A 25,383-nucleotide genomic window follows, 5' to 3' on the forward strand; every position below is an offset into this window, starting at 1 on the left:
CATTTATTTATAAACAGCTTGAGTCCTAAAACTTGACCAGATGGAAACGTGCCTGTAAAGAATTGGAAGATCCTCCGGATGGCTAGTATTCACTAGTATTCACACCAACAAATGCCCAGTCCTGTAATCTTTAAGTGTGACACAACTGATGCCAAATTTATGCAAACACTTTCAAAGTAAATTTTGAGAATACAGGCAAGGATTGTATGAACTGCAAACATTGGTAACAATGCCTGGTTTCCCCTGGACGTTCAGCCAGCTCCAGCCACTGCACAGAAGGAACATGGGAAAAGCCAAATTTCTGTTTTTTGTTCCTGCTAAAGGCCATCTTGATCTGCTTTTCCTTCGCTACGCATCTTGTACTATTTAACAACTGCCGCACTGACACCAGTACTCAGTTTTCTTGGAATGCGGAGTACCAAGAATGATTTAAGTGTACAAATAATTCCCGCAGTTATCTTGAAGAAAATGATCATTCTTGAAAGCACCAAATAAACAAATAATGCACCAAAGAGATAACCAAAAAGAGGGATGAATGCATTGGCCTCTGTAGGAAAAGGCTGGGAAACTCCTCAAAGGCATCACTCTGTTTACTTGCCATATTTGGTTAAGCAAGTAAATCATTCCTGGTTTGATCAGCTCCTTTGCAGAGAGTGATCCTGGAATAGCAAGCTGAAGGGAATTCCAGATGCCACAATTCTAGTTTAGGTGGTAGCAAAAGATCCTACCTCACCTGTGGTTCCATAGACAAAATTTCCCTTGTCTCCTCTTCGGGCAGCATGGGGGCCCAGGGGTGAAGATGTTCACCTCACATTTACAAGGTTGAGAGTCCTAAATAGTGGCAGGTGTTTCTCTGTCAGGGTGCAAAGAACTAATATCTGCTGTGGTGTCAGGAAGGGCATCCATCCAGTAAATTAAGAGATTACAGGATTATAAAGGGAGTTTTGTAGTCTGCTCTTCTCTCCGATGGCCTCCCTGGGAGATTCGTCACAAGGGCCTGTGGAACCAGCTTATCCTGTTCCAAAAAATCATTCTAAGTCACACATTTGCTGGATTCACAGGAGGTTTTAATCACAGTATATGTCCATATGGTTATGCATTTTATACATATGCCAACATGTTTTTCTTTGTGGCATATATTTCTACTACTCTTTAGAAAGAACTTTTCCCATTTTCCTTTGTTTTAAGGGAAAAGGCAGCTGTACTGCCCCTTCACCAGTTCTCCCTTTTTCCTTTGCCCATGAGTCCCCATCCCTGCTCTGCCACGGTTATTCCAAGGCATCTTCAGCCTTCCTGAGTCTCTCCTCCCCCACATCTCTGGGAGGAGATCCAGCTTCACAGATGAAGTTCAGTTATGATTAGCCTTCATCTGACCACCATCCATTATTTGAAATTCTTCACAATTACATTCCTCAAACTTTCTCTTAGATATCTGTAAGTCCTGTGAATAATTTTATCTGGCCTTGTTCTTGACAGCTGTTAACAGTCTCTTGATTTTAAATCCCATCAAGGGATTCCCTCTATCTTTGTTTCTATAAATTCCTTTTCTTTGTTGGTATTGTCCTATTGATTTACTATTTACCTCTGTATAAGAAATATCTAAAAACTGGCATGAATATGCTTCAGAGACAATATGCTAAAGAGAAAAATTCCTGTGCTAAACCTCTTCCAATTCTGGAATATAAAATAAAGACTTACCATATATACTCACAGATAAGCCCATCCATGGATAAATTTACCATATGTTGCATAATTTTCACAAACAGCTTATCAGTAGCAGAATAATTATTCAGAGTATTTCATTAAAAATTTGTGGGTCAACTTATTCCCATATAATCATAGCCTACTTCAGTTAAACTTTGAAAGACAGACTGGAAATTCAAAAGGATCTTGACAGACTTGAGCATCAGGCCTGAGCTAATAAGATGTAGTTCAGTGGTGAGAAAATTAAGGACCGGCACCTAGGCAGAAAAAAACAGGTGCCCAGGTAGAGAATAATGGGTACCTGACTCAACAGCAATAACTCTGAAAGAGATCTGTAGATGTCCTAGTTGACCACTACTTAAGTATAAGTCAGAAGTGTCTTGCAGCTGCCAAAACAGACAACACAGTACTAGGCTGTATTAACAGAGGGATAGAATCAAGATCACTTCGATAGGTAATTCCAACTCACCTTTTCTTCACCATTTTCCCACTTTCTCCCCTTCCTTCCTGTCTCCCTCCACTCCCCCCCCCAATACCTATTTCTTCACACAAAAATTGTCAAAATTGCAAGGAGCATCTGTCCCTCAAACCTCCTCCCATATGCAGTCTCCAAACCATAAACCTTTAAAACGGCCACAAATTCCTTTTTGTTGAGGGTGTGACATGGCAAACATTTGGGGTTATTCCCACTTGATGCTTTCAGGTGCCAGACTGCACTGGGAGGCCTGGATAACGAAAGAAAACCGAATGCTGGTTCTTTCCAAAGGCAGGTAATTATGACTATATTATGAGATAATAATGAGACCTGAAATCTTGTGGGGGGGGGGGGATGGTGTTGGCCAAAGTATTTTCTGGGTTTTGTGTACTCTTCAGCTTCTGACATTCTCAGTTGATGGTGGTTGACAGAGAAAAAGCCTCCTTAAGGGCAATGTATCTTAAAGGCCAGGAAACATATAAGAGGACCTGGGGGGTCGTTGACATTTCTATGCAAAGCCAAAATGTACACAATATAAGAAGAGAGGAGAAGGTTCTTCTCTTGTGTGCCTAAGAGTTTTCCATGTAAATGTCACAGACCGACTGGATCACTTCGGCTTCCTGGATGTTGGGCCTTCATCTCTATCCCCAAAAGAGAAAGGAACTTTCCTCCAGATGAGAGAAAATAAGCTTCCTCACCCTGAAGCTCATTCTGTCACCAGGCAAATATAACCCAGAAGCTGGAAGATGCTTCTTTCTCCTTCTAGAAGACCAAGTTAGGCATTCTTTGATGCACAGGTACAAAATAGGCTGTACCTGGCTCAGCTAAAGCTGAGAGAGGGATCTTGGAGTCCTAGTGGACAATCACTTAAATATGAGCCAGCCGTGTGAGACAGCTGCCAAAAAAGGCCTACCCAATCCTAGGCTGCATTAACAGAGCGATAGAATCAAGATCACGTCAAGTGTTAATACCACTTTATAATGCTTTGATTAGACTAAATTTGGAATATTGCATCCACTTCTGGTCACCATGATACAGAAAAGATATTGAGATCCTAGAAAGAGTGCAGAGAAAAGCAACAAACATGATAAGAGGTCTAGAGGCTAAATTATATGAGGAATGGTTGAGAGAGAGCCTAGCCTACTGAAGAGGGTTGGGTGGGGCATGATAACTGTCTTCTGATACTTGGTGGCTTGCCAAGGGAAGAGGGAGTTGAGTTATTCTCCAAAGCACCAGAGGGTAGGAGAAGAAGCAATGGCTGGAAGATCACTAAAGAGAGATCCAACCTAGAAGTAAAGAGAACTTTTCTGACACTGAAATGTGGAATGGCTTTATCCAGAATTGTAGGTGCTCCATCACTGCAGGTTTTCAAGAAGAGATTGGACAGGCATTTCTCCAGAGCAGTATAAGGTCTGCCTTGAGGAAGTGGTTGGACTAGAAGACCTCCAAGGTCCATTCCAGCCCTATGTGCCAGCTCAACCAGCCTGATTAGTCTTCGTTCAATGTGTTTTGTAAATCCAGAGAAGGGATTGATCAGTATAAGGAGTTTAGTTGGTCTAAAGAACCGCTTGTCTGAAGTCTCATAATTATCTGACTAACCGCAGACAAAATGGAGATGGTTTGACCACTTTTATTTATTTGTTTGTTTGTTTGTTTGTTTGTTTATTATCAAAATTTATATGCCGCCCAATCCCGAAGGACTCCAGGCGGCTTACAAAAAAAAAGAGAGAAAAAAAGAGGGGAAAAAAGACAGTTTAAAATCACAACACCACATGCATTCATTCTAATCGGGGCTGGACCTCAACAATGAGGTCAACAGCCCCAGGCCTGCCGGAACAGCCAGGTTTTTACAGCTTTCCTGAAGGCCATGAGAGTGGGTAAGGTCCAGATCTCTGGGGTAGCTGATTCCAAAATCAGATCAGTATCTCAGATTGACTATTGGATAATTTCCCTGGACTTCCAGATATTCAATTTTTTCTTCCTCCATGCCTCTCTGCATCCTCAACTTGACTAGAAAATTCTTGCTATGGTTTCTTCTATAAATTCAGCTGCCAAGAACTCTAACTTCTAGAAGCTTTTCTTCACTGCAGTCTTATATTCTACAGCAGAAGACAGCAAATGAGGGTTTTCAGATAGTCCCAGCTGGCAAGAAATATTCTTTGTGCATTTAGAGTGGGGGAGGGGTCTGGGGTCTGGCTATGGAAGGCTGTTTGATTGATCCTTATATAAAATGAAGCAAAATTCTCAATGACTTCCCAGGATCAGCTCAGAGCAACCAAGACCCTTGAGACTCCATTTCTCCTTACTAGAAGGCAAGAGGTACTTGAAAAAGGAGTGAACAGCTGAATAGGGTTATAGTATAAAATTTATGCACGCCAAAGAGAAGCAGCACTTTAACCACATACAAAGGGAAGGTCACATCACAGAACAAAGATGATGATCAGCTCCAGCGTCTGTTTCTGGTCAAGGTCTAGAGGTTGAATCATGACAACTGGACAAACTTTGTTAATCTGAGATGTTTTGTTGATCATTCAAGCAACAAATTTTGACCCAGTTGCCCTGATTCAACCGTCAGACACCTTTGGCCTCATTGACATACATTCTGATCAGTCCTTCCACCTCTGGGTTAAGAAGACCCTTCCTATTTTCCTAAGAGACATTCAATGGATAGTTGCACCAACATGAAAGCATTTCCAACTCATGTCCCAAAGGTGCTTTTTCAGGAAGCAATTGGAATTTCTTGTCCCAGAAGCTTCTTCAGCTCTGACAGGATAGTGGGGAATGGAAGAATTTATATACCTCACAGAGAGCTGGTCATTCTCTTCCTTTAGAGCAGTTGTTCTCAACCTTCCCAACCTTCCCGCGACCCTTTAATACAGTTCCTCATGTTGTGGTGATCCCCAACCATAAAATTGGTGTCTCAGTTCCTAAGACCATCAAAAATATGTCTTTTCAGATGGTCTAAGGCGACCCCTGTGAAAGGGTTGTTCGACCCCCAAAGGGGTCCCCACACACAGGTTGAGAACCACTGCTTTAGAGGGACGTTGACGCACTTGGACGTTTATGAAGTGAAACAAAAACAAGAAAGTCCAGTTGCCTCCTGAAAAAGCGCCTTTGGGACAACCATGGCCTGGATGGCTGAGAATCTCTACAGACATTTCCAACTCATGTTCTGAATTCTCAAGTGATCATGCCCAGCGTGTCTGTAACCTTTTTGCTCTTGTGGCAATGGCTTTCCTCTTTTTAATTTTCCTTATGGAGCAGCAGGAATCTAAGCCGTCCTCCTTTTTTTCAATCCCCATTCCCATTATCTTCTGAATTAGATTTTTGAATCATGTCTTTAGATTTTGGTTTACAATACTTGACGATCTCTTCTGTTCTTTGTATTAAAACCATGTAATCTCTCTTCACCCCATCTGTATCTCTTGTTCAATTTCTTTCTCTGCCTAACACACTTTGCATTCTTTACTCTTAGACCTACTTCAAAAAGCTTAAGGGTTCCTCCCCCACCTCTCCTTTTGCCTGGTAACATGTTATATATTCCGGATTTGTGCCAGTAAAAACTGACTTCCATGGTAGACAGCTAAAGCCTCTTCTGCATTCCAGTCTTCAAACGTTTCTCTGCATGAGGACAACATATAAGCATAAAGCGCACTAAAGAACATCATTTGAACCAACTCAAAAGGAGGTTACAGTATGGAGTTCATATAGTATTTTGTGAACTGGAAGTAAAACCTCTGTCTTTTAAAAAGAAACTTACAAAGACACCCAAGGCTGAAAGCATTAGAAGGCTCGTTTTAAGGTTGGAGTGACATAAATATTTTCCTTGACTATTTTATTGATAGCTATAAAGCATAGAAGAATCGTAATGAATGTGCAGCAATGCTGGGTGACACATTTGTCTTCCAGCCCTTGAGAATCAGCTCTACAACATGGCCTGAGGCGAGTTTTTAAAGATGTGTTATTCTTTCCTCACATCATAAAAACAGCCACTGTGCAATTTACTACTATAGGTTGAATCTTTTGGGGGTAGGACCCAGTGGTGGGTTCCTACCAATTCAGCCCAGTTCAGCCGAACCGCTAGTGGCTTGGCGGCAGTGATGGTTTCTGGATCCTGTTCCAACCAGTACGGTTGGAACGGGCCCGTTATCACCCACATGGATGCACGTGGTGCATCGTAGCTGCAAGTGATGCTTCCGCAAGCCTCTGCGATGCTTCAGCTGCTCGGCAGAGCATCGTGCAGGCGCTGTATGCTCCATGTGCATGCACGGAAGCACGGAAGACTTTAAAGGACAGGTAAGGGTGGGTAGGTGTGCCCTCCGGAGCACCATAGCGGAACGGTACCCAGTGCTCTGGGCAGGCTCCGGTACGCCCGTACTGGGGCATACCGCCTGCAACCCACCACTGTTTGGTGGCTTGGGTTGCTGGAACTGGCAGTGACCAGGCCTGCCACACCCATGCACCTGTTCTCCTGGTTGTTTTTTGCTTCTGCGCATGCGCAGAGCAATTTTTATTGCATTGTGCATGCACGCGCAGCACGCCCATGAGTGAACTGACAGTATTGACTGCCGGAACCTGGTGGGACCCAAGATGTCTTAACAACATGCTCAACAGGGAAAAAAACAGGGAATGTTAGCATGCAGCACCTCAATGTGGAAATAATTCTAAATTCCCAACCTCCAGGAGACCCCTTGGCTGTCATCTTGAGAGGTTTTGGAGGAAAACAGTGCACCAAAGTTAGGTGTCATAATGCTGTCTAAAGTTGTCTCTGTGCACCATTGTTATCCTTATGACAAACACAGTTTCTTTTGCTGCTGTAGTTGTTCCTGAGAGATAACCCCAGGAAACACAGAAGTGTGGAATGGGACATCTTGCCATAGCCAACACACCACGGTCAACTTTCCATGACAAAACTCGGCGTGGCATAATTTAACAATTCAATTATTTAAAATAAATAAAAAATAATTTTTAATTTTTGTCATTCTCATTTCATTCTGTCCCTCCTTTTGCATTCTTTCTTTAATGATTCTATTCCACCATTTCTTTGATATTAGTGTAACTCTTGTCCCACAGCGAGTTGGCTGTGGTGAGAAGATCTGCTGTACTCACAATACTCAAGGAAGAAAGGAGATGACCACAACTGATAGGAGTTCTATAAATGGGAGGTCCTAGATTTGGTGCTACCCGATCACAAGGGCAAAGCTACATCTTCCAGTCTTTTAAAAATGAGGTGTTGTCTTCTGCTAAAATTTAAACACATTTTTAAGAAATGTGGTGCCAGAGTAGCTTTACTTTTCTTTCAAATGCCTCATTTCTGTGCATACTATATAGAACAGGGGTGGGCCAAGATGGCCCCTTTATGATCTGTAGACTTCCACTCCCAGAATTCCTGAGCCAGCTGTGCCACAGCCCTTCTATAGGAGGGGAAGCAAGACATGTACTGTATACTACTCAGAGGACCCTGAAGAGGTTGAGAGTTGGGTGTGCCAAAATGTGAAACTAATATGCTCCAGTGGAGGCTCTTAGAAGACAACAACACACTAGATTCGAGTGGTTCACTTAACAACTGCAGCATTTTGCTTAATAACCATGGCAAAAAAAGCTGTAAAATTGGGTGTGACTCATGTAGCAACCGCTTTGCTTAGCAACAGAAATTGTGGTCCCAACTGTGGTCATAAGTTGAGGACTATTGGTATGAAAACTTATGTCTAAGCCCTAAATTACATTTACCAGTCTTTGTAAGGGATTCAGAATTAAACAAGAGGGATCAAGACCTAAAACCCTGACTGCTCTTTAGAAGGCCAGATCCTGAAGATGAAACTCAAATACTTTGGCCACCTAATGAGAAGGAAGGGCTCACTGGAGAAGAACCTCATGCTGGGAACGATGGAGGGCAAAAGAAGAAAGTGACGAGAGAGAAGGAAGTGGCTGGATGGAGTCACCGAAGCAGTCGGAGTGAGCTTAAATGGACTCCGGAGGATGGTAGAGGACAGGAAGACCTGGAGGAACGTGGTCCATGGGGTCGCGATGGGTCGGACACAACTTCGCAACTAACAACAACAAAGACTTCAATATGAGCCAGCAGTTAAAATATGAGCCAGCAGTTAAAAAAGCTAATACAATCCTCAGTTGTATAAACAGAGACATAGAATCAAAACCATGTGAAGTATTAGTATTGCTTTATAAAGCCTTAGTAAGGGCACACCTGAAAACTGCATCAAATTTTGGTCACATTACAAAAAAGATGTTGAGATTTTGGAAAAAAGTACAAAGAAGAGCGATGATTAAAGGCCTAGAGAATTGTGTATGCCTAGTCTAAAGAAAAGAAATACGGGGTGACATGATGGCAGTCTTCCAACATTTGAGGGGCTGCCACAAAGAGGGAGTCAAGCTATTCCCCAAAGCACCCGAGGATAGAACAAGAAACAACGGATGGAAACTAACCAAGGAGGGAAGCAACCTAGAACTAAGGAGAAATTTCCTGACAGAATAATTAATCAGTGGAAGGACTTCCTTCAGAAGTTGTGGGTGCTGCATCACTGGAGGTTTTTAAGAAGAGACTGGACAGCCAATTGTCTGAAATGGCATAGGATCACCTGCTGGAGCAGGGGTTGGACTAGAAGACCTTGAAGGTCCCTTCCAGCTCTATTCTGATCAAGATTCCAGCCACATCTGCTTTGAACCTTTATTCTTTCCATTCATGCCCCTGGACTGGCAAAAATGTTGTATTCTCCCACCCACCCCCATTGAATGCTGCTGAGGCAATCCTTGTCTGCTGGGATGAATCAAGGCCAATATAAAATTGGCTAAATTCAACATAATCTTGGCAGACTAATCTTGCTCTGATTTTGTAGGCAACCCAAAAGAAAACTAATCCCAGAGTCTGCCGTCATCTTACGGGCAATGGGGAGGATTCTCAGCCATTAAGTGGAGGAGGTCATCTTAAACTCAAGATTGTTGCAATGGTAGAAGGCAGAACCAACCTTCAAATGGCAATAGCCAAAGAGGGGAAACATTGCTGCTGTTCCCATCTTGCATCAAAGCTCAGTTGGTGGAGAGAGAGATCCCTGATTTGGGTCAAGTTCCCATCTGTTCCAACTGACCAATTACAGAATTGTGATAATGGAAACCAGTCTTCCAAGCAGAGCTGTGATCCAATCTTCTGTCATTCGTAGCCAGCATAGCCATAGTCTCAATACATATGGAGAACCTTAGTAGGGAAGCGATGGCTATTAATCATGATTGCTACTGGGAGAAGCCTTCCATAAAAAGAAAAGCTAAAAGACCTTTATGTGTGGAGTCTAGAACAAGATATGGCCTAAAACAATTCAATCTAGCTCTTTTCTCATTGTAGGAATGAGGTATTTATAAGAGCCTCATAGCATTGTGGAGCTCCTTTTTCTAGCCGTTCAGGTGAGATTTTTCATTGCTGATTGTTAAGGTTCAAAGTGTGACAATTTATTCTCATTTCACTGACATTACTGAATGCTGCAGAAACAATGACTTTTAATCCAAGAATAATTCTAAGACAGCTCCCTCTAGGTAGATGAGGCCTGCTATTAAAATAATCAGCCTTCTGTGCCATGTAAGGAACTGGGGAAAATATTGGTTTGTTCTTGAAGTAGCTGCTATCCAGAAGAATAATTTCAACAGGACACCCATTTCTATTCAAAAAGCAATTGATCATTTATTCCAGTAATAATTATCTACACACATTATACATGAATTACGTTAAGAAGACTTCATAATAGACACCTTATATACAATACTTTCACTGGGGTGACTTCTGCATTTTTTTAAAAAAATTGTGGCTTGGAAATTGGTTATTTGCTCTGCCCAAGTTATATTCACACTAGTGAAAGAAATTAAAGGTCAAAATAAAATGCAAAACATCTGAATTTCAAAATAATTTCTGTTAGTATAATTAGCATTCCACTCCCTAAAATGCGCACTCAGGAAGAACAGCCAAGTAAATCTGTAGACACAGATTCCACGCACAGCCAACGAGTTGGCTGTCCACACTGTTTCCTGCTAATTCCATCTTGTTTTCTGTTGATTGAAATCTCTTCACAAATCTTAAGATGGAACCTGCTAAGGCACTTCCTCGGTGTTTCTAAACCTCTGCAACATTCATGGGGTGGACTTCAACTCCCAGAATTCTCCAGCCAGCTATGGTTGAAGCTGAGAAAAGCTGCACTATGTAGCTAAGATGTAATAAATTGCGAGCAATTATTAAATGAATGTCTTCAACTCAGCACGTAGAAAACATGAGAAATGCTCCGGTGCTGTGCAATGTCCCAATATTTCCATAAAACAGTATCAAAGAAAGACTTCAGGATCAGAATTCATTGGCAGTAAAAAAAACCACATTCACTTCTTTACAGCTCTAAGATAACATTCACAACTATGTACTCCCAATGAAAAATATGTTCATACTGAATGAGAAATCCTTCTCCCAACAGAGTCCATTCTTCCTTGAACTTCCCTTCAACAGGCTCAACAGTTTTGAGATTAGTTTAAAAAATCACAACTTTATTGAGTTGGTTGATCTGGGGCAAAACCTCCAGCCAATGACTCAAGGCCACAAGAGAACTGAAGAGTCAATGGCAGTTACCAATGTCTCTTAAGAACTTCAACATGTTTTATAAAACAAAATTAGTGCATTCTTAGCATGAAGCCCTTTTGCAACATGCAATTACCGTACCAAAAGATCACAGACTAGAAAAAAAATTAAATTGTTGTCTTGCTATCAGAAAGTCCACACCAGAAGCTATGATGCCAAAGTACATCGATATGTTGTAAATGAAATATTATGGTTAATAAAATCTATCAAATATACATATTTTAAAAACCCACATAAAGACTGTCAAAAAGACTCCAGTTTCTAAGATTTCTTTGCCTCCTGTCAGGTTCTGCAGCCCATTGGATTAGAAGACCAAAAGATGGTCTTCTCGGAATTTGAGTCTTTCAATGTCAGTGAGTCTTTAAAGCAGCCACATCATTCCAGGACAAGGTACAGCTACTTTAAAGAGTTGTACAAATGAGACATGAAGCCCCCCGCCCACATGTCCCAAACTGTTGTGCTTGAATGTAAAGCAATTCAAGCACCCCAAACTTTTGCCCTTTTCCTTTCAATGCCAATCAAAATAGAAGTTTAAAAAAAACTTCATTTATCTTAAGTTAATCATTCAAGTACTAAGATTTTCTCCTCTCCCTCACCTTCAAATATGCTCTCCGAAATTTTGTTTTACAAGTTGAGCTAATTAAAATGTATGGATCCTTAGGATCAGGAAAATGGAATAGGAAAAAAATATATTTTTGCTTTTATTTCCAACAATTGCTTAAATCCAGGCTTTAGAGTAGGTGCCCATTTCCAAAAGAAAGGCCTTTCTTCTTTTGCACTCCTGGATATTCCCTTTGGGAGAGGAATCTGCAAAGGGAATTTAGAACAAGTAAGGTAAAGGTTCCCCTCGCACATATGTGCTAGTCGTTCCTGACTCTAGGGGGCGGTGTTAATCTCTGTTCTAAAGCCGAAGAGCCAACACTGTCCAAAGACGTCTCCATGGTCATGTGGCTGGCATGACTAAATGCCGAAGGCACAAATAACGCGGTTCCCTTCCCACCAAAGGTGGTATCTATTTTTCTACTTGCATTTTTTATGTGCTTTCGAAATGCTAGGTTGGCAGAAGCTGGGACAATTAACGGGAGCTCACTCCATTACGCGACATTAGGGATTCGAACAGCCACCTTTCTGATTGACAAGCTCAGCGTCTTAGCCACTGAGCCACTACATCCCTAGGGACAAAAGAGTAGGGACAAAACAAGTAGACAAATGTGTTTGAGCCAAAAATTCAGAATCAACTTGGTATTTGGAGTCAGTCTTAATTCAGGGCAGAAAAGTGCCACAGGCATTGCATGTTATATCCCCATCAGCTGTAGAACAGATATTGGTGCAAAAGTGCTGCTTAATCTTGCCTTACAGTACTGTTTCTCAACCTTGGCAGGTTTAAGTTAGGTGGACTTCAACTCCCAGAATTCTGGGAGTTGAAGTCCACCCATCTTAATCTTGCCAAGATTGAGAAACTGCCCTACAGTAATGAAATGTGACTTTATTTCACACCGTAACAGTCTATCTAAGTGAGGGAGAGAGAAAGGATTTGAAGTCTATTTCCCTGCTCATTTCAGAAGGGACATATTACAAACAACTGAAAATTAGGAATGATTAGTCTAAAAGGAAAATTGGTCCCCTTTAGCATTTTACAGAAATCTTTATTCCACAAAGGCAAAACCTAAGAACGCCACAGTACTGCTTGATTGCTTTTTTACTAGAACAATGTCTCACAACCTTGGCAACTTTAAAGTGGGTGAACTACAACTGCCACAATTCTCCAGCCAGCAACCAGGGAATTAAAATCCACATATTTTAAAGTTGCCAAGATAAAGAAACACCACCCTAGTGCAGTCTTTCTCAACCTTGGCAACGTGGATGGACTTCAACTCCCAGAATTCCCCAAAGAGCAAGCCAGGCTGGCTGGGGAATTCTGGGAGTTGAAATCCTTCTTCTTGTGCCATATCCGTCATCGGATGTTGGTGATCATGCTGGCTATCCTATTTTTATAAACAGCCACACGAAAAAGTGCTGCTGAGTTTTGTCCAAACCGGTCCCTTAGATTTTGCAGCCATGTTGTTCTTCTTCTGCCTGGACCTCCTTTGACTTCAATCTTTCCCTGGAGGATTAAGTGAAGTATGGCAAATTTTTCCGAGTGTCGCATCACATGTCCAAAATATTCTAACTTTTGCTTTTTAAAGGTGGAAATCCACCCATCTTAAAGTTGCCAAGGTTGATAAATATTGTCCTGGAGCATGCTTGCAGTGATGTCACTTTGTTGAAAAGTGACTCTGGGTATAAAACTGTTGAAATAAAGCCTAAAGTTGCTCGGATCTTTGTACCAAACTTTACAAGGAACCAATCACAGTTCAAATTGACTTAGTTCCCCCTTCCCCTCTTGCATGGAGATGATCAAGTAGGCTTGAGACAGAGGATGTACTGGTTGTAGTTCTGATGAAAAGTATTTATTTGAACGACCAATGAACACAGCTGATAAATTGCAAATTACAGGGCTATGGAGCCTCATTTATGCACACACTCTATGCCTGCAGGGTACTTGTACCTTTCACTGGAACAACGGCCACAAGGCGAACGGCCACCTAATGCAGCTCTGGTGGAAGAGGCATGAGCACTCCAGGGAGGCACAGATGCTGCCTGGAGGTATAGACCAGCCTTTTCAGATAGACGAGCATTTTCATTTTGAGAAAGAAAAATAAACACTGAAAGCAGGGTAAATTATACCTTAAATTCTTGGAATTTAATAATGACTGTTTTCCCCCCTTTCCTCCTCCAGTGGCCCTATAGGAAGGAAGGAAGGAAGGAAGGAAGGAAGGAAGGAAGGAAGGGAATTTTTTAGCACTACGGCTTTTTCCATTAATGCCATCAAAGAGCAACTTATCCAGTTAAAGAATGAATCCCCAATTCCCACTTTGACCTATTGCCACCTATTAAAGGGGTTTGTTTTGCAGGGCACAGCAAAAGTTACTCATCTTTGTATTGAAGGGCCTAAAGGATAGTTATTTTAATGAAGGTCAACTCACATTCCTTTTCCAAACAATATATTTCCTTCATCAATACTTATTGACCTAACTGGGCACAAATGAAAGGCAGTCCAGATTGTGCCTGAGGAATGAAGACACTCTGTGGCTTGCTAGAGAAAAGCAACTTATTGGCAAGACAATAATTCTAACAATATTTGTATTGAATTATCATTAGAATTTAATAGAAACATTTCCTTGTGCAGTTCTAGGAAGATTACAGAACTGAGATGAAGCAGCATTTACTGCTTTGCTTTGAAAGACGCACCGATCTTTTTGAGATGCTCTCTTTTGTTCTTAACACTGAAAATTTAGTCCTTGCAGAAATATGTACTTCTTTTGGAAAAAAACAGTAAATATTGAGGCAAAAATGTTTCTGCATTGAACTGCAAACCCGATGCCTCCTGTATAAAAGGATACAAACTCTATCAAATGCAAGAACTGAAGAATATTAACAGCATCCTTTCCCCCCATGAATATTCGCACTTGATTTAATTGGTTTCTCTTAAAATCAATTTATAAAAAAACCACCTTCGCAGTAGTGAGGAACAGCACTAGAATGCAACATCTTAACAGTGAATGCCAGATAATTTGATTCTGGCTGGATTATAGCAATTTCTGCCACGTTACAAACAATTCCAGGTGGATTTGCACCTTGTCTGAGATTATTACCAAATGTAAGTGTTAATGAGGCTGTCCAGGTCAGTTTCAACCAATCCTCACTGACAGGCAGATACAAAATCCTTTGGCCACCAAGATCCGGTTTCATGGAGAAAAGCCTGCTAACGAAAGCAACCAAAATCTCGTCAACCCTGCACTTGGTTGAATGCAGCTTCAGCGCAAACTTTACTTGGCATCAACTGGGGCTGAATTTAGACTCCGGCTCAGCAGGAGCAATTCCCACAGCCTTTTACACTGTTGATGATTTCTTCTTGCAGCTTCTTCCTTTCCTCCTCTTTGGACATGTGATTGCTTCTCTCCTCCCACCTTTCACTGGGGCTTCTGTTCAGCATCCGGCTGCTCTGAGTGTGCCACATCTCGTAGTAGAGGCTGTTGGGTCTGGTAAGCAGATCAATGTGCTTGCCACGCTCTGCCACTTTGCCCTGTTTTTAAAGAAAGCACAAGTCCATCACCACACAGCATTGCTTCTCTGGAACAAGGAGAGGCCCCACCTAGAGCTCAGTGGGTTCAATAGGAAAGGGGCAGCCCATTAGCAACAACAAGAGCACTTAGACTTATATACCACTTCATATTGCTTCACAGCCCTCTCTGAGGGGCTTACAGTCAGCCTTTTGCCCTCCAACAATCTGGGTCCTGGTTTTACCCACCACGGAAGGATGGAAGGCTGAGTCGACCTTGAGCCAGTCGGTCTGGATTGAATGCCTGGCAGTGAATGGTGAGTTAGCCTGAAATACTGCATTCTGACCACTGCGCAACCACAATTTGGCCTTAGACCAGTAGTTCTCAACCTTCCTAATGCTGTGACCCTTTAACACAGTTGCTCATGTTGTGGTGACCCCCAACCATAAAAATTTTTTCGTTGCTACTATGTAACACTGGAAGCCACAAAACCTGGGTGGGTGTGGCCAACTCAACATTACTCCCACCCAGTCACATGACATCCCCCCTCCCCAGACATGTCGACCAAGGTTTCATGGCTCAGTGTTTTCTGTGGGAATAGGGTCTCTCTCTCTTCTCTCCCCCACCCTCTCATTTCTGTTTTTCTCTTATTTTTCCTCTCCCTTTCTCTTCTTCCTTCCTTTCTTCCTTTCCTTCCCTTTCCCTCTTTCTTTTTCTTTCTTTCTCATTGAATACGATAGCAAATCCAAAATAAAGTTATTAATTGTAGGAAATTGCTTCTCTGTAATTTTTTCATAGTGAACTCTAAGTTGATAGAAGCTGGCAAGATTGTACTAACAGCAATAGGATATATATATAGGTTCGATTCCCAGCAAGGGTATGGCTAGCTGATGAGAGCTAAATAGCTTGAAATAGATCTATACTAGTCTCCCTTTATTTATTTATCAGCACAAATACAACAAATATATATATAATTGATTTCTTTTGAGTTTGACAATATAATATGTTATCCAAAATTATAAATAATCTGATTTTCAGATGTATTTTTTTTGCCATCTCTGTTATTTTCTTTTTAAAAAATCAGACTTGCTTCCAATTTGTGCCTTCTTGCAAACTGCATTTTTCTTGGCAAGAGATCTAGCTTGCCATTGCTTTCGTCATAAGTCTGAGAAAGTTAGTTTCTCTTTCTCTCTTTCTTTCTTTCTTTCTTTCTTTCTTCTTTCTTTCTTTCTTTCTTTCTTTCTTTCTTTCTTTCTTTCTTTCTTTCTTTCTTTCTCTTTCTTTCTTTCTTTCTTTCTCTTTCTTTCTTTCTCTTTTTCTTTCCCCCTGATTTGTTTCCCTCTTTTCCCCCTCTCTCATTCTCTTCCTTCAGCTCTCTTTCATTTATTTCTCCCTCTCCCCCTTCTCCCTCTAATTTGTTTCCCTCTATTTTCCCTATCCCCCATTCTCTCCTTCCAGCTCTCTTTCATTTCTCTCTCTCTCTCTCCTTTTCTCTTTCATCTCTTTCTTGCGCGTGCAAGCAAAATACCCTCCTGGGCCGGGATCACAGCGGTCGGGACAGCGACTCCATCCGCTGCCGCCACTGAGACGTGAGTAGCTGGCTGTGCTGCGCAGAAGAGTCCGCAGCGCCAGACTCAGGTCGGTCCCCTTCGTGTTGGCTCAGGAAAGAGCTGGAGCAGCCGTCTCTGGATGCAGAGAGGGAAGAGTTCCAGAGTCCAGGAGAGCCCTGTGCAGTGCAGGATAACTGGAGCTCTTCCCTCCCTGCACCCAATCAGCTGTTGCTTCCTATTCTCCTCCTTCCTGAGCCAACACGAAGGGGACTGTGGCTCGCGCTGAGGAGTCTCCTGCACGGTGTGAATCCCCTGTGTTGCATACCCAGTTACCTCATTGCGCAGTGGCGACAGCGGGAGGAGAGTCATTGTTCCCTCTGCCTTAATCCTGACCCAGGAGGGTATTTTGCTTGCCCGCGTGCACACACGCGCAAGAGATAAGCACAAGAAAAGGGCTGGAGCTCTTCCCGACATTGAGCATGGGTAACAGTCTTAATAAGGAATCTCAGAGTACACACATCCCATGTTCCTTTATTTTATTTTATTTTCCCCGCCTTGATTTATGCCTCAGAAATGGTACCTCTTGGCTTCCATAGCTTTGCCCATCAACCTCCATCACTCAGAGCGAGCTGCTTTCCCAGCGTCCTCTGTGCTGCGGTGTCTCTCTTTCCCCCCCCCTCGCCTCCATTCCGGCTCCTACTTTTCCCCTACCCATCACACACACACACACACACACACACACACCTCTTTCTGCTCCTTCTCTTCAGGCCGGCTTCTCGCCAGTCTCTCTGCGGGAGACTCCTTGGTGACCCTTGTGAAAAGGTCGTTCGACCCCAAAAGGGGTCGTGACCCACAGGTTGAGAACCGCTGCCTTAGATCAGTGTTTTTCAACCACTGTGCCGCGGCACACCTCTCTGTGTCCACTGTTCCCTCTAAGGTGCGCGGCTGCGCGGCCTGTGGCAGAAATCACTGCGCGCACGTGGCAAGAAAACACCGCGCAGCCGTTTCAAACTGCGCGCAGTGATTTCTGCCACAGGCTCCCGGAGCTGAGGGGAATAGCTGCTGCTGCCTCCTCCTCCTCCAACAGCACTGCCGGATTTGCTGCCAACGCTGCAGCCGAGGTGAAGCCTCCAAAGCTCCCGCAGGCGCCCCCGCCCATGGCAGCGGCAGCGGTGCCTCCCCCTCCGCTCGGAGCACCTCAGCTGGGCTCTGGGTTACCCCTGCCGCCGCCTCCACCTCCGCGGTTTTTCAGAAGCCATGAGGCCTTTTTCCCTGCTCCCCCCCCTCCGCCGCCTTCCTACTAGCTCCTGCGGCTAAATGGCTCCTCAAAAGCACGGCGGAGGAGGAAGGGGGAGGGATAACACGGGGGCCAGCTCAGGTGCTCTGCGTGGAGGCTGCATACTTCTACCACTACATGGATCTTCATATCCAAACCATAAGCTCTCTCACTCATAATAAACCAACCATAGTTTATAGGTAGTCCTTGACTTACAACAGCTTGTTTAATGACCATTCGAAGTTACAATGGCACAGAAAAATGTGACTTATGACCATTTTTCACGTGAACAAAATTTGGATGCTTGGCAACTGCCTCAATTTATGACGGTTGGTCTGTCCTGGGGTTATGTCACCAACTTTTGTGACCATCTGACCAGAAATATCAATGGGGAAGCCAGATTCACAACAACCATGTTACTAACTTAACAACTGCAGTGGTTCACTTAACAACTGTGGCAAGGAAAGACCGTTGGCTTACCTGAACGGTCGTTCTCAGGGCGCTGCGAGGAGAGTCCAAGCGTGGGTTAACACAGCCTATCTGCCCTAGGACTGAGTGAGTTTTTTCTCTAGGCCACGCCTCCCTTTGCCTCCAACATTCAGTTTAAAAAATGAAAAAAGCATCGAGCAGGAAGCCCGTTCAACAGTCATATCCAGTCACAATCCTCGAAGGCACGAGGAACCCAGGTGGGATTGGACTCTCCTTGCAGCACCTCAAAAATGACCGTTCAGGTAAGCCAACAGTCTTTCTCCAGTGCGCTGCTTGGAGAGTCCAAGCGCGGGACATGCCCAAGCTATGTTGTCCCCAGGTGGGAAGAGACCTGGGTCTCCGGAGCCTCTGCGACTTTCTGTAGAATTCTCCTTCCAAAATAGGCTTCAGCTGAGGCAAAGGTTTCAATTTTATAGTTCCTGATAAATGCAGTGGGAGAAGCCCACATGGCCGCTCTACAAATGTCGAGAATTGATGCCTGGGTCGCCCATGCCGCAGAAGTGGCGGCGCTCCTTGTTGAATGCGCAGTTAGAATCATGGCAAATGTGCATTGGTGCATGTGGCAAACAGGTCCATTTGCGGCTGGCCGAATCTCCTCGCAATCTGCTGGAACAGATCCGGATGCAGCTGCCATTCAGAGTGGTTGATCTGCTGCCGGCTCAGCCAGTCTGCCTCCTGGTTGCTGGACCCCGAGATGTGGTCTGCTTTGATGGAGGCCAGGTAGAGTTCTGCTTACCTGCCAAGAGACTCCGCCTCCGCCTCCGCCATGAGTTTCCTGGAGTGGGTACCCCCCTGCCTGTTTATGTGGGCTTTTGTGGCCCGTTGTCCGTCAGCAACCAAGTTCGAGAATAGTTTTAGGGTGAGGTGGGCAGCCCTCAACTCCAGCCAGTTTATGCTTTGGGAGGCCTCCCTCTGGGTCCACTGTCCTTGAGTGAGTTGGCCCTGGCAGTGAGCCCCTCCACCCGATAAGATTGGTGTCCGAGGTCACGACAACCCTCTCGGGCTCCTTGAAGAGGCACCCCTTCTCGACCGCTGCCATCCTCCACCAGGCAAGGGATCGAATGACCTGGGGGGGGGGGGCTGCACCCTCCTCCGAGAGTTACTGGTCTTGGCTCTTTGCATCGGCAGGAGGAACCATTGCAGTTCCCTGGCATGAAGTCGCGCCCAGGGAACCACCTTTAGGCAGGAGATCATGATTCCGAGGAGCTGCGACAGCCTGGACCTCCAACACTGTTGCACCCTGCGTCTGAGGTTCTGCATGCGGTCTGGAGAGAGGAACACCCGACAAGAGAGGGAGTCTATGACCGCGCCTAAATGCTGGAGACGCGTGGTTGTTTCCAGGTGGCTCTTTTCCAGGTTCACCGAGAAGCCGTGTTGTTGCAATGTGCATATGGTCAGCTGGAAGTCTTGCCTGCCCTGCCCCCGGCTTGCGGAGTGAATGATGATGTCGTCCAGATGCATTCCAGACGGACCAGGTGGTCCCTGAGATGGGCCACCACCACTGCCAGGATCTTCGTGAAGGTCCTGGGCGCAGACAAGAGGCCGAAGGGGAGAGCCCAGTACTGGAAGTGTCTCCCTTCGTAGAAGAACCTCAGGAACTGCCTGTGCACTGCTTGGATAGGCACGTGCAGGTACGCCTCCTTCAGATCTACTGAAGTGAAAAGATCTCCCCACCTGACGCAGTCCAGGATGGAGTGGAGGGACTGCATCTTGAACCTTTTGTAGGCCAGATGTTGATTTAGGCGCTTTAGATCTAATATGGCCCTCCATCCCCCTGAGCTCTTGGGGACCAGGAATAGTATGGAGTAGAAACCCCTTCTCTCCTGTTCTTGGGGCACGGGCTCTATAGCCCTGACCTGGAGAAGGTGGGCAATTTCCGCCTGCATAAGGGACCTCTTCAGGGGGTTCTTGGGAGTCGGGCACCGAATGAACGTTCTCTGGGGAAAGGACAGAAACTCCAACACTAGGCCCTGCCTGATCATGTTGAGGACCCAGGAGTATGTGGTTATCCCCTCCCACACGTTGGCATATAACTGTAGCCAACCCCCGATTGGAGGGTCTCTGTGGTGGTCACTTGCCCCTACGGAACTGGTGGGAATTGTGCCCACCACGGTACGGCTTCCGAAAGGAATGCTGTTGCTACTGCCTGCCACGTGACCCAAAGGAACCCCTGTACTGACTCCTATCCCCACCCTGGGAGTAGGGTCTACTATAAGTGGAAGAAGTGGATGGCTGGTTGGTTTCCTGAGCTCGAAAGGACTGCTTCCGAAAGGAACCAGAGCCCTTGCGCTCGTTCTTCTTTAAGGTGGCCAGGAGAATTTTGCATTTGTCCTTTGTTTCGATGACAAACTTGTCCAGGGCATCCCCAAACAGCTGTCCCCCCTTAAACGGGGCGGAAGCCAGTTTCCATTTTGCCTTCATGTTGGCCTGCCAGTGGCGGAGCCACAGCAGTCGGCGTGAGGTGACGTTGGAAGCCAACGCCCTAGAGGCAAATTTGGCAGCGTTCAGCAAGGCATCCGCTGAATATTCTACCGCAGTAATGATTTTACTGAGAGCATGCTTCCACCGGAATCCCCCGGCCGGAGGTTTAGCCCTCAGCTGCCTAAGCCAAAGAAGGGATGCCCGAGTGAAGAAAGAGGCCGAGGTGGATGCTCTGATAGCCCAGGAGGCCACCTGGTGCGTCTTGTGGCAAGCTTTCTCAGAACGTTTATCCTCCGCCTTGAGACCCTCCAGGAGATCTGCCGGCAAGTTCGAATTAGATGTCAAGGACACCACCGGAGCATCCACCTTGGGCAACTTCAGCACATCCTCCATCTTACCCTCAACAGCATAAAGGGATTTATCCCCCCACTGCTGGGATTGGTCAGGGTACCAGGCTGGGCCGACTGTCTTTGGACCACATCCATAAACAGGTCAGGTACTGGAATCAACTCCTGAGTGGGAGCGGTCTCTTTGAACAGACCTTCCTTGTGATCCTTCGAAGAGGAGGTCGCAGCGGTAGCATCTTGGGGCGCAGAACCCAGTTCAGTAGCTGTAATGGCCTTATGCAAAATAGATTTAAATAATGTGGGCTTGAACAGGCCTGTAAAGGCCGGCTTGTCAGGAGGAAGGTCTTCACTCTCCGACAGCTCAAAGCTCCCTGTTTCCTCCTCTTCCTCCCAAACCGACTCCTCCGTGGTGACAGATGCGCCCGGAGAGGCCGGAGCCTGAACCCGAGGAGTGCTAGAGGGCCTTTTAGTTCTGGGAAGAAGAGAGAGAAGAGCTAGGGGAGTCGGGGTAACCCCAAGAAGCATCTGATGAGTCACCCACCAACCTCCCCTCAACCAAGGATGGTGATCTTCTGCCCTGAAGCGAGTGGGAATCACGCCCTTCCTCATGACACTTGGGTGAATCCAATTCATGGCCCACAGGCACGGAAAACCCCTGCGATTGCGGGGCCTTTACCTCCATGGGCCCAATGTGCCTAGAGATCTCCCTGGGCCTATCGCTAGTACCAGGGGATGCCGGGGAGGCCTCGCTGGTGCCCTTCCCTCCTTTGCTATCCTTAGATGGAGGGCCTAGCCTGCTGCGTTTTGCGGCGGGCCCTGCCTGCTCCTCCTGGATCTCCCTGTCTTCGTCTGCCATGGCGTTCTCTGTATCTCCAGCAGACCTGAGTCACGATGCAGCAGCTGGGCACCGGCGCTTAGCCAGCCGGCTGAAGCGTGCCTGCAGACCAATGGAGAGGAGAGGGCTGCCCGAGGGCTGGATTCCCTCCTCCAGCCGCCCTCGGAGGCTCTGAGAGTTGGGCAACAGGGAGGCAGGCCTGGCCTGTGCCCCGGGCAAGGCCCATGTCCCTAGGTGGCGATCTGATGCTGAGGGGCTTGCTGAGATCCTTGTCCTAGGTCCGACGGCGCTGGAATGATCTTTCTCTGTCCACGAGGCTCCCAAAATGGCGGCTGCTGCGCGTGCAGCCAAAGCAAAGCATGCAAAAGCTTTAAAATGGCCACCGCCTCTGCCAGGCAAGAAAAGCACCGCGGCCCTCGCCGAAGTGCCCAAAGGCGCCCCACGACAGCCCGGTGGGGAACGGCACCAAACAGGAAGCGTCCCACCATCCCCTCGCCCGCCGGCCACCGTCGGACAGGCAACTCACGTCCCCGCCCTCTGCATGCGACCAGTGGCGTGAAGAACAGCCCGAGCCCTCTCAGCCACAATATCACCTTAATGACATTCAATCCTTGTGTAATAATCCAATGAACAACAAAGGCAAAATCCAAACTAAGAAACCAACAAACCAAGGAAAAAACAAGGGAAACTAAACATGGGGAGCCCAGTTATTTGCTCTAGGACTGGAGCGCTCCCCAGAACAGTCCAAACGGGCGGACTGAGTTTTTAAACTGAATATTGGAGGCAAAGGGCCTCGTGGCCTAGAGGAAAAAAACTCACTCAGTCCTAGGGCAGATAGGCTGTGTTAACCCACGCTTGGACCCTCCAAGCAGCGCACTGGAGAAGGTCATAAAGTGGGGCAAAATTCACTTAACTAATGTCTCATTTAACAATGTAATTTTTGGCCTCCATTATAGTCACAAGTTGAGGACTACCTGTATTTCAGAACTTGGTACTCTAGAACAGGGTAGAAGACATTTTCCCCTCCATTTTTCTCAAAAATCTTACAATTATAGAAGCTAGAGAGAGTTTGGATTAAAATTTGCTCCCTTTTGGTATTGTGGGATGCATGTTGGGGAGTTTCATTAAAAAAATCCTCATTTCTGGGAGGGACAAAATTTGGGGAAGGCTGGTTCCTTGGGATGAATCTTGCCTACAACAACTGCCCTGTGTTTCCAAAGGTGTCAGCCACCTACTAAGCATCTCCTTAGATTTGAGGGATTCTACACGGTCTACCCACTTGCAAAATATGTGCTTCAGTATAGGAGGGAAAACACAGGAAGGTTTGCTGTTAAGAAGGTCAATGGCTCAAATAAATGATTAACAATGATAATAATGTATACATATATACTAGATTGATAATATGAGATTTTATATAAATTATAAGTGAGGACTATGGAGAGGATGCACAAAAGTTTTTGTAACCAACTGACACACTGTATTTAACTGGAAGATGGTTTTATGTTGTCTAAAAAAAAAAATTCTTTAAAAAAAAGGTCAATGGCTATCAGATCCTGTTTCCAGAATGTTTCCTTTCAGTGGCTCTTCTCTTACAACCCATAAACACTGGCCCTATTCATCATCCAGAGTTTAGTTTGTGTATAACAGCCAAGACTATGGTGGGAAGGGAGGGGAGGGGAGGGGTGCTGGTGAGTCTTTCCAGTTCTTGATGTGAAGGTGAGTTTTTTTTAATGAGGATGAGTGGAGCCCTGGCTGTCCCCCTTTCCTCTTGGCCCATGGACTTTCCATGCAGCAGAGCAGAGAGAAGGAAGGGTGTGGATCAACTCGTAGAGAAGTAAACTGTTGGAAACTGAAGGTGGGTGTTCACCCTGTTCTACTTTTGCTCCAGGCATTCATTTGTTACAAACAGGAAACCCCCTCCCCAAAGTAAAGAGCCCAAAACTTGGGAAACAGACCCTCACTGTACCTAGCTGTTCCTTCATGGAGGCCTGATTTCAGGACACCCAGTTGCTGCCCAATTAAACTCTGAAGTGAGTGGGAATGGCCTCGGATCTCTTCTTCACCTGAATAAAACCTGAGCTATGGCGCAGTAAATATTGTTCCAGTCACTGATAAAACTGCTTTTTGGAAGGGTACCAAAGCAGAGAAAGAGGCCAATCAACTTGTAAGGACAGGATCAAGGAAGCAAGAAGTGCTTCAATCGCATAAGACTTTTTAAGGATAAATAAACAGAGAATACAGAAGGTATCTCCACACCTCATTGATTGGGGACTTCTCAGAATGCCCCCGATTCTGTAGTTGCTTGGACCGAGTTGCTAGCAGCCATATTTTTCTCTCTTGGTTGTTTATGGATAGCTTTCCATCCGTTCATCTCCCAGCCTCTCCACATTCTCTCATATAATCTGACCCATCTAAACTGTTGGCTTTCTGTTTCTTTTCCAAATTTTCTGTACTCCCTTTTCAGAATGGCTGAGTGGTGTATAATCTACCAGAAGCCACCAGAAAGGTAAACTGTGAAACAACCTTCAGAGGAAGGGATCTAAAGGGATATACAAAAGCTGGGGGAAATAATGCAGTGACTGCATGGATATGTATTCAGATTGGCTCAGAAAGCAACAAATGACTGACTCAAAATGACAGCTTTTTATTGGAGGAAGAAGATGCAGATATTCCAAAAGCCTTTTAAAACTTTCGGGAAGCATTTGTTATCACTGCTTGTTCCAATGTCTGGAGGTTACGGTGACATCAGAAGCAGCAGTTTTGATTTAAACTTCAGATTTATAATTGAAGCTTGCAGCTCCCCAACATCTGTTGGGTGAACACAGTGGTAAATCAACGGGACTCTTATCCACATTATCCACATTTCTCTTTTGCTTTCAATCATTTTTTTTTTCAAAAAAACCATCAAGCTCACAATAGGTCAGTCATAATTTAAAATTCATTGGTTAAAAAAAAGAGAACCCTGATGTGTTTGAAACAGACAGCATGCATTTCCAGCAGCTTTAGAGGAACAGAAAGCTTCCTATACAGCAAAGAAACTGGATAGATTGTTGTTACTGTGTATTTATATAAATCAACTACTGATTCAGAGTTTTATTGTACCCAAAACTACAAATATTTACACTGAACTAGGAAGAGGTCATAGAAGAGGTCGTTCAGCCTTCTCACCTCACCTCCTAATTTATTTTAATATTTTCTTCCTGTCTTGCTGTGCTGGTCTACAACAATTTGAGCTATCTGTTTTCTAAGAAACCAGCATTTATGAGACAGCTGGGAGCCAGGCATGCATGAAGCCACCTCACTGAGCTCATCACAACATTTCCACTCTATAAGAGTTCACAAAGGCAAGATATTTAAGGGGGCCTAAGTGTTCTCTGGCATTTCATTATTACTAATGAGCTGGCTCAACTGGGCCTTTTAAAAAAATCCAGTAACAATGATATAATGGCCCTATTAGGCCAACACTTTACAATGGTTACATTTCTTTCATACAATGGTCACGTAAAACGCAAATATGAAATCATGGAGGTAGCCAGAGGAAGAATATCTGGGAAGAATGG

The 25,383-nt window shown here is 44.9% G+C and overlaps 1 protein-coding gene across 2 annotated transcripts in view; it reads right to left on the reverse strand.

The window, feature by feature from the left end:
• Positions 1–9,840: 9,840 nt before the first annotated feature.
• Positions 9,841–25,383, reverse strand: part of ABCB7 (ATP binding cassette subfamily B member 7) — a 110,798-nt gene continuing 95,255 nt past the window's right edge. For both annotated transcript variants that reach the window (XM_014068863.2, XM_014068862.2), the window contains exon 16: positions 9,841–14,928. In XM_014068863.2, coding sequence (XP_013924338.1) covers positions 14,710–14,928 — 219 coding nt within the window. In that variant the 3' untranslated portion in view covers positions 9,841–14,709. The remainder of the gene's footprint in view (positions 14,929–25,383) is intronic.

The sequence above is a fragment of the Thamnophis sirtalis genome, unplaced genomic scaffold (assembly GCF_051295495.1).
Source record: "Thamnophis sirtalis isolate CommonGarterSnake01/CBP01778 unplaced genomic scaffold, rThaSir2_p1.2 scaffold_13, whole genome shotgun sequence".
Taxonomy (NCBI): domain Eukaryota; kingdom Metazoa; phylum Chordata; class Lepidosauria; order Squamata; family Natricidae; genus Thamnophis; species Thamnophis sirtalis.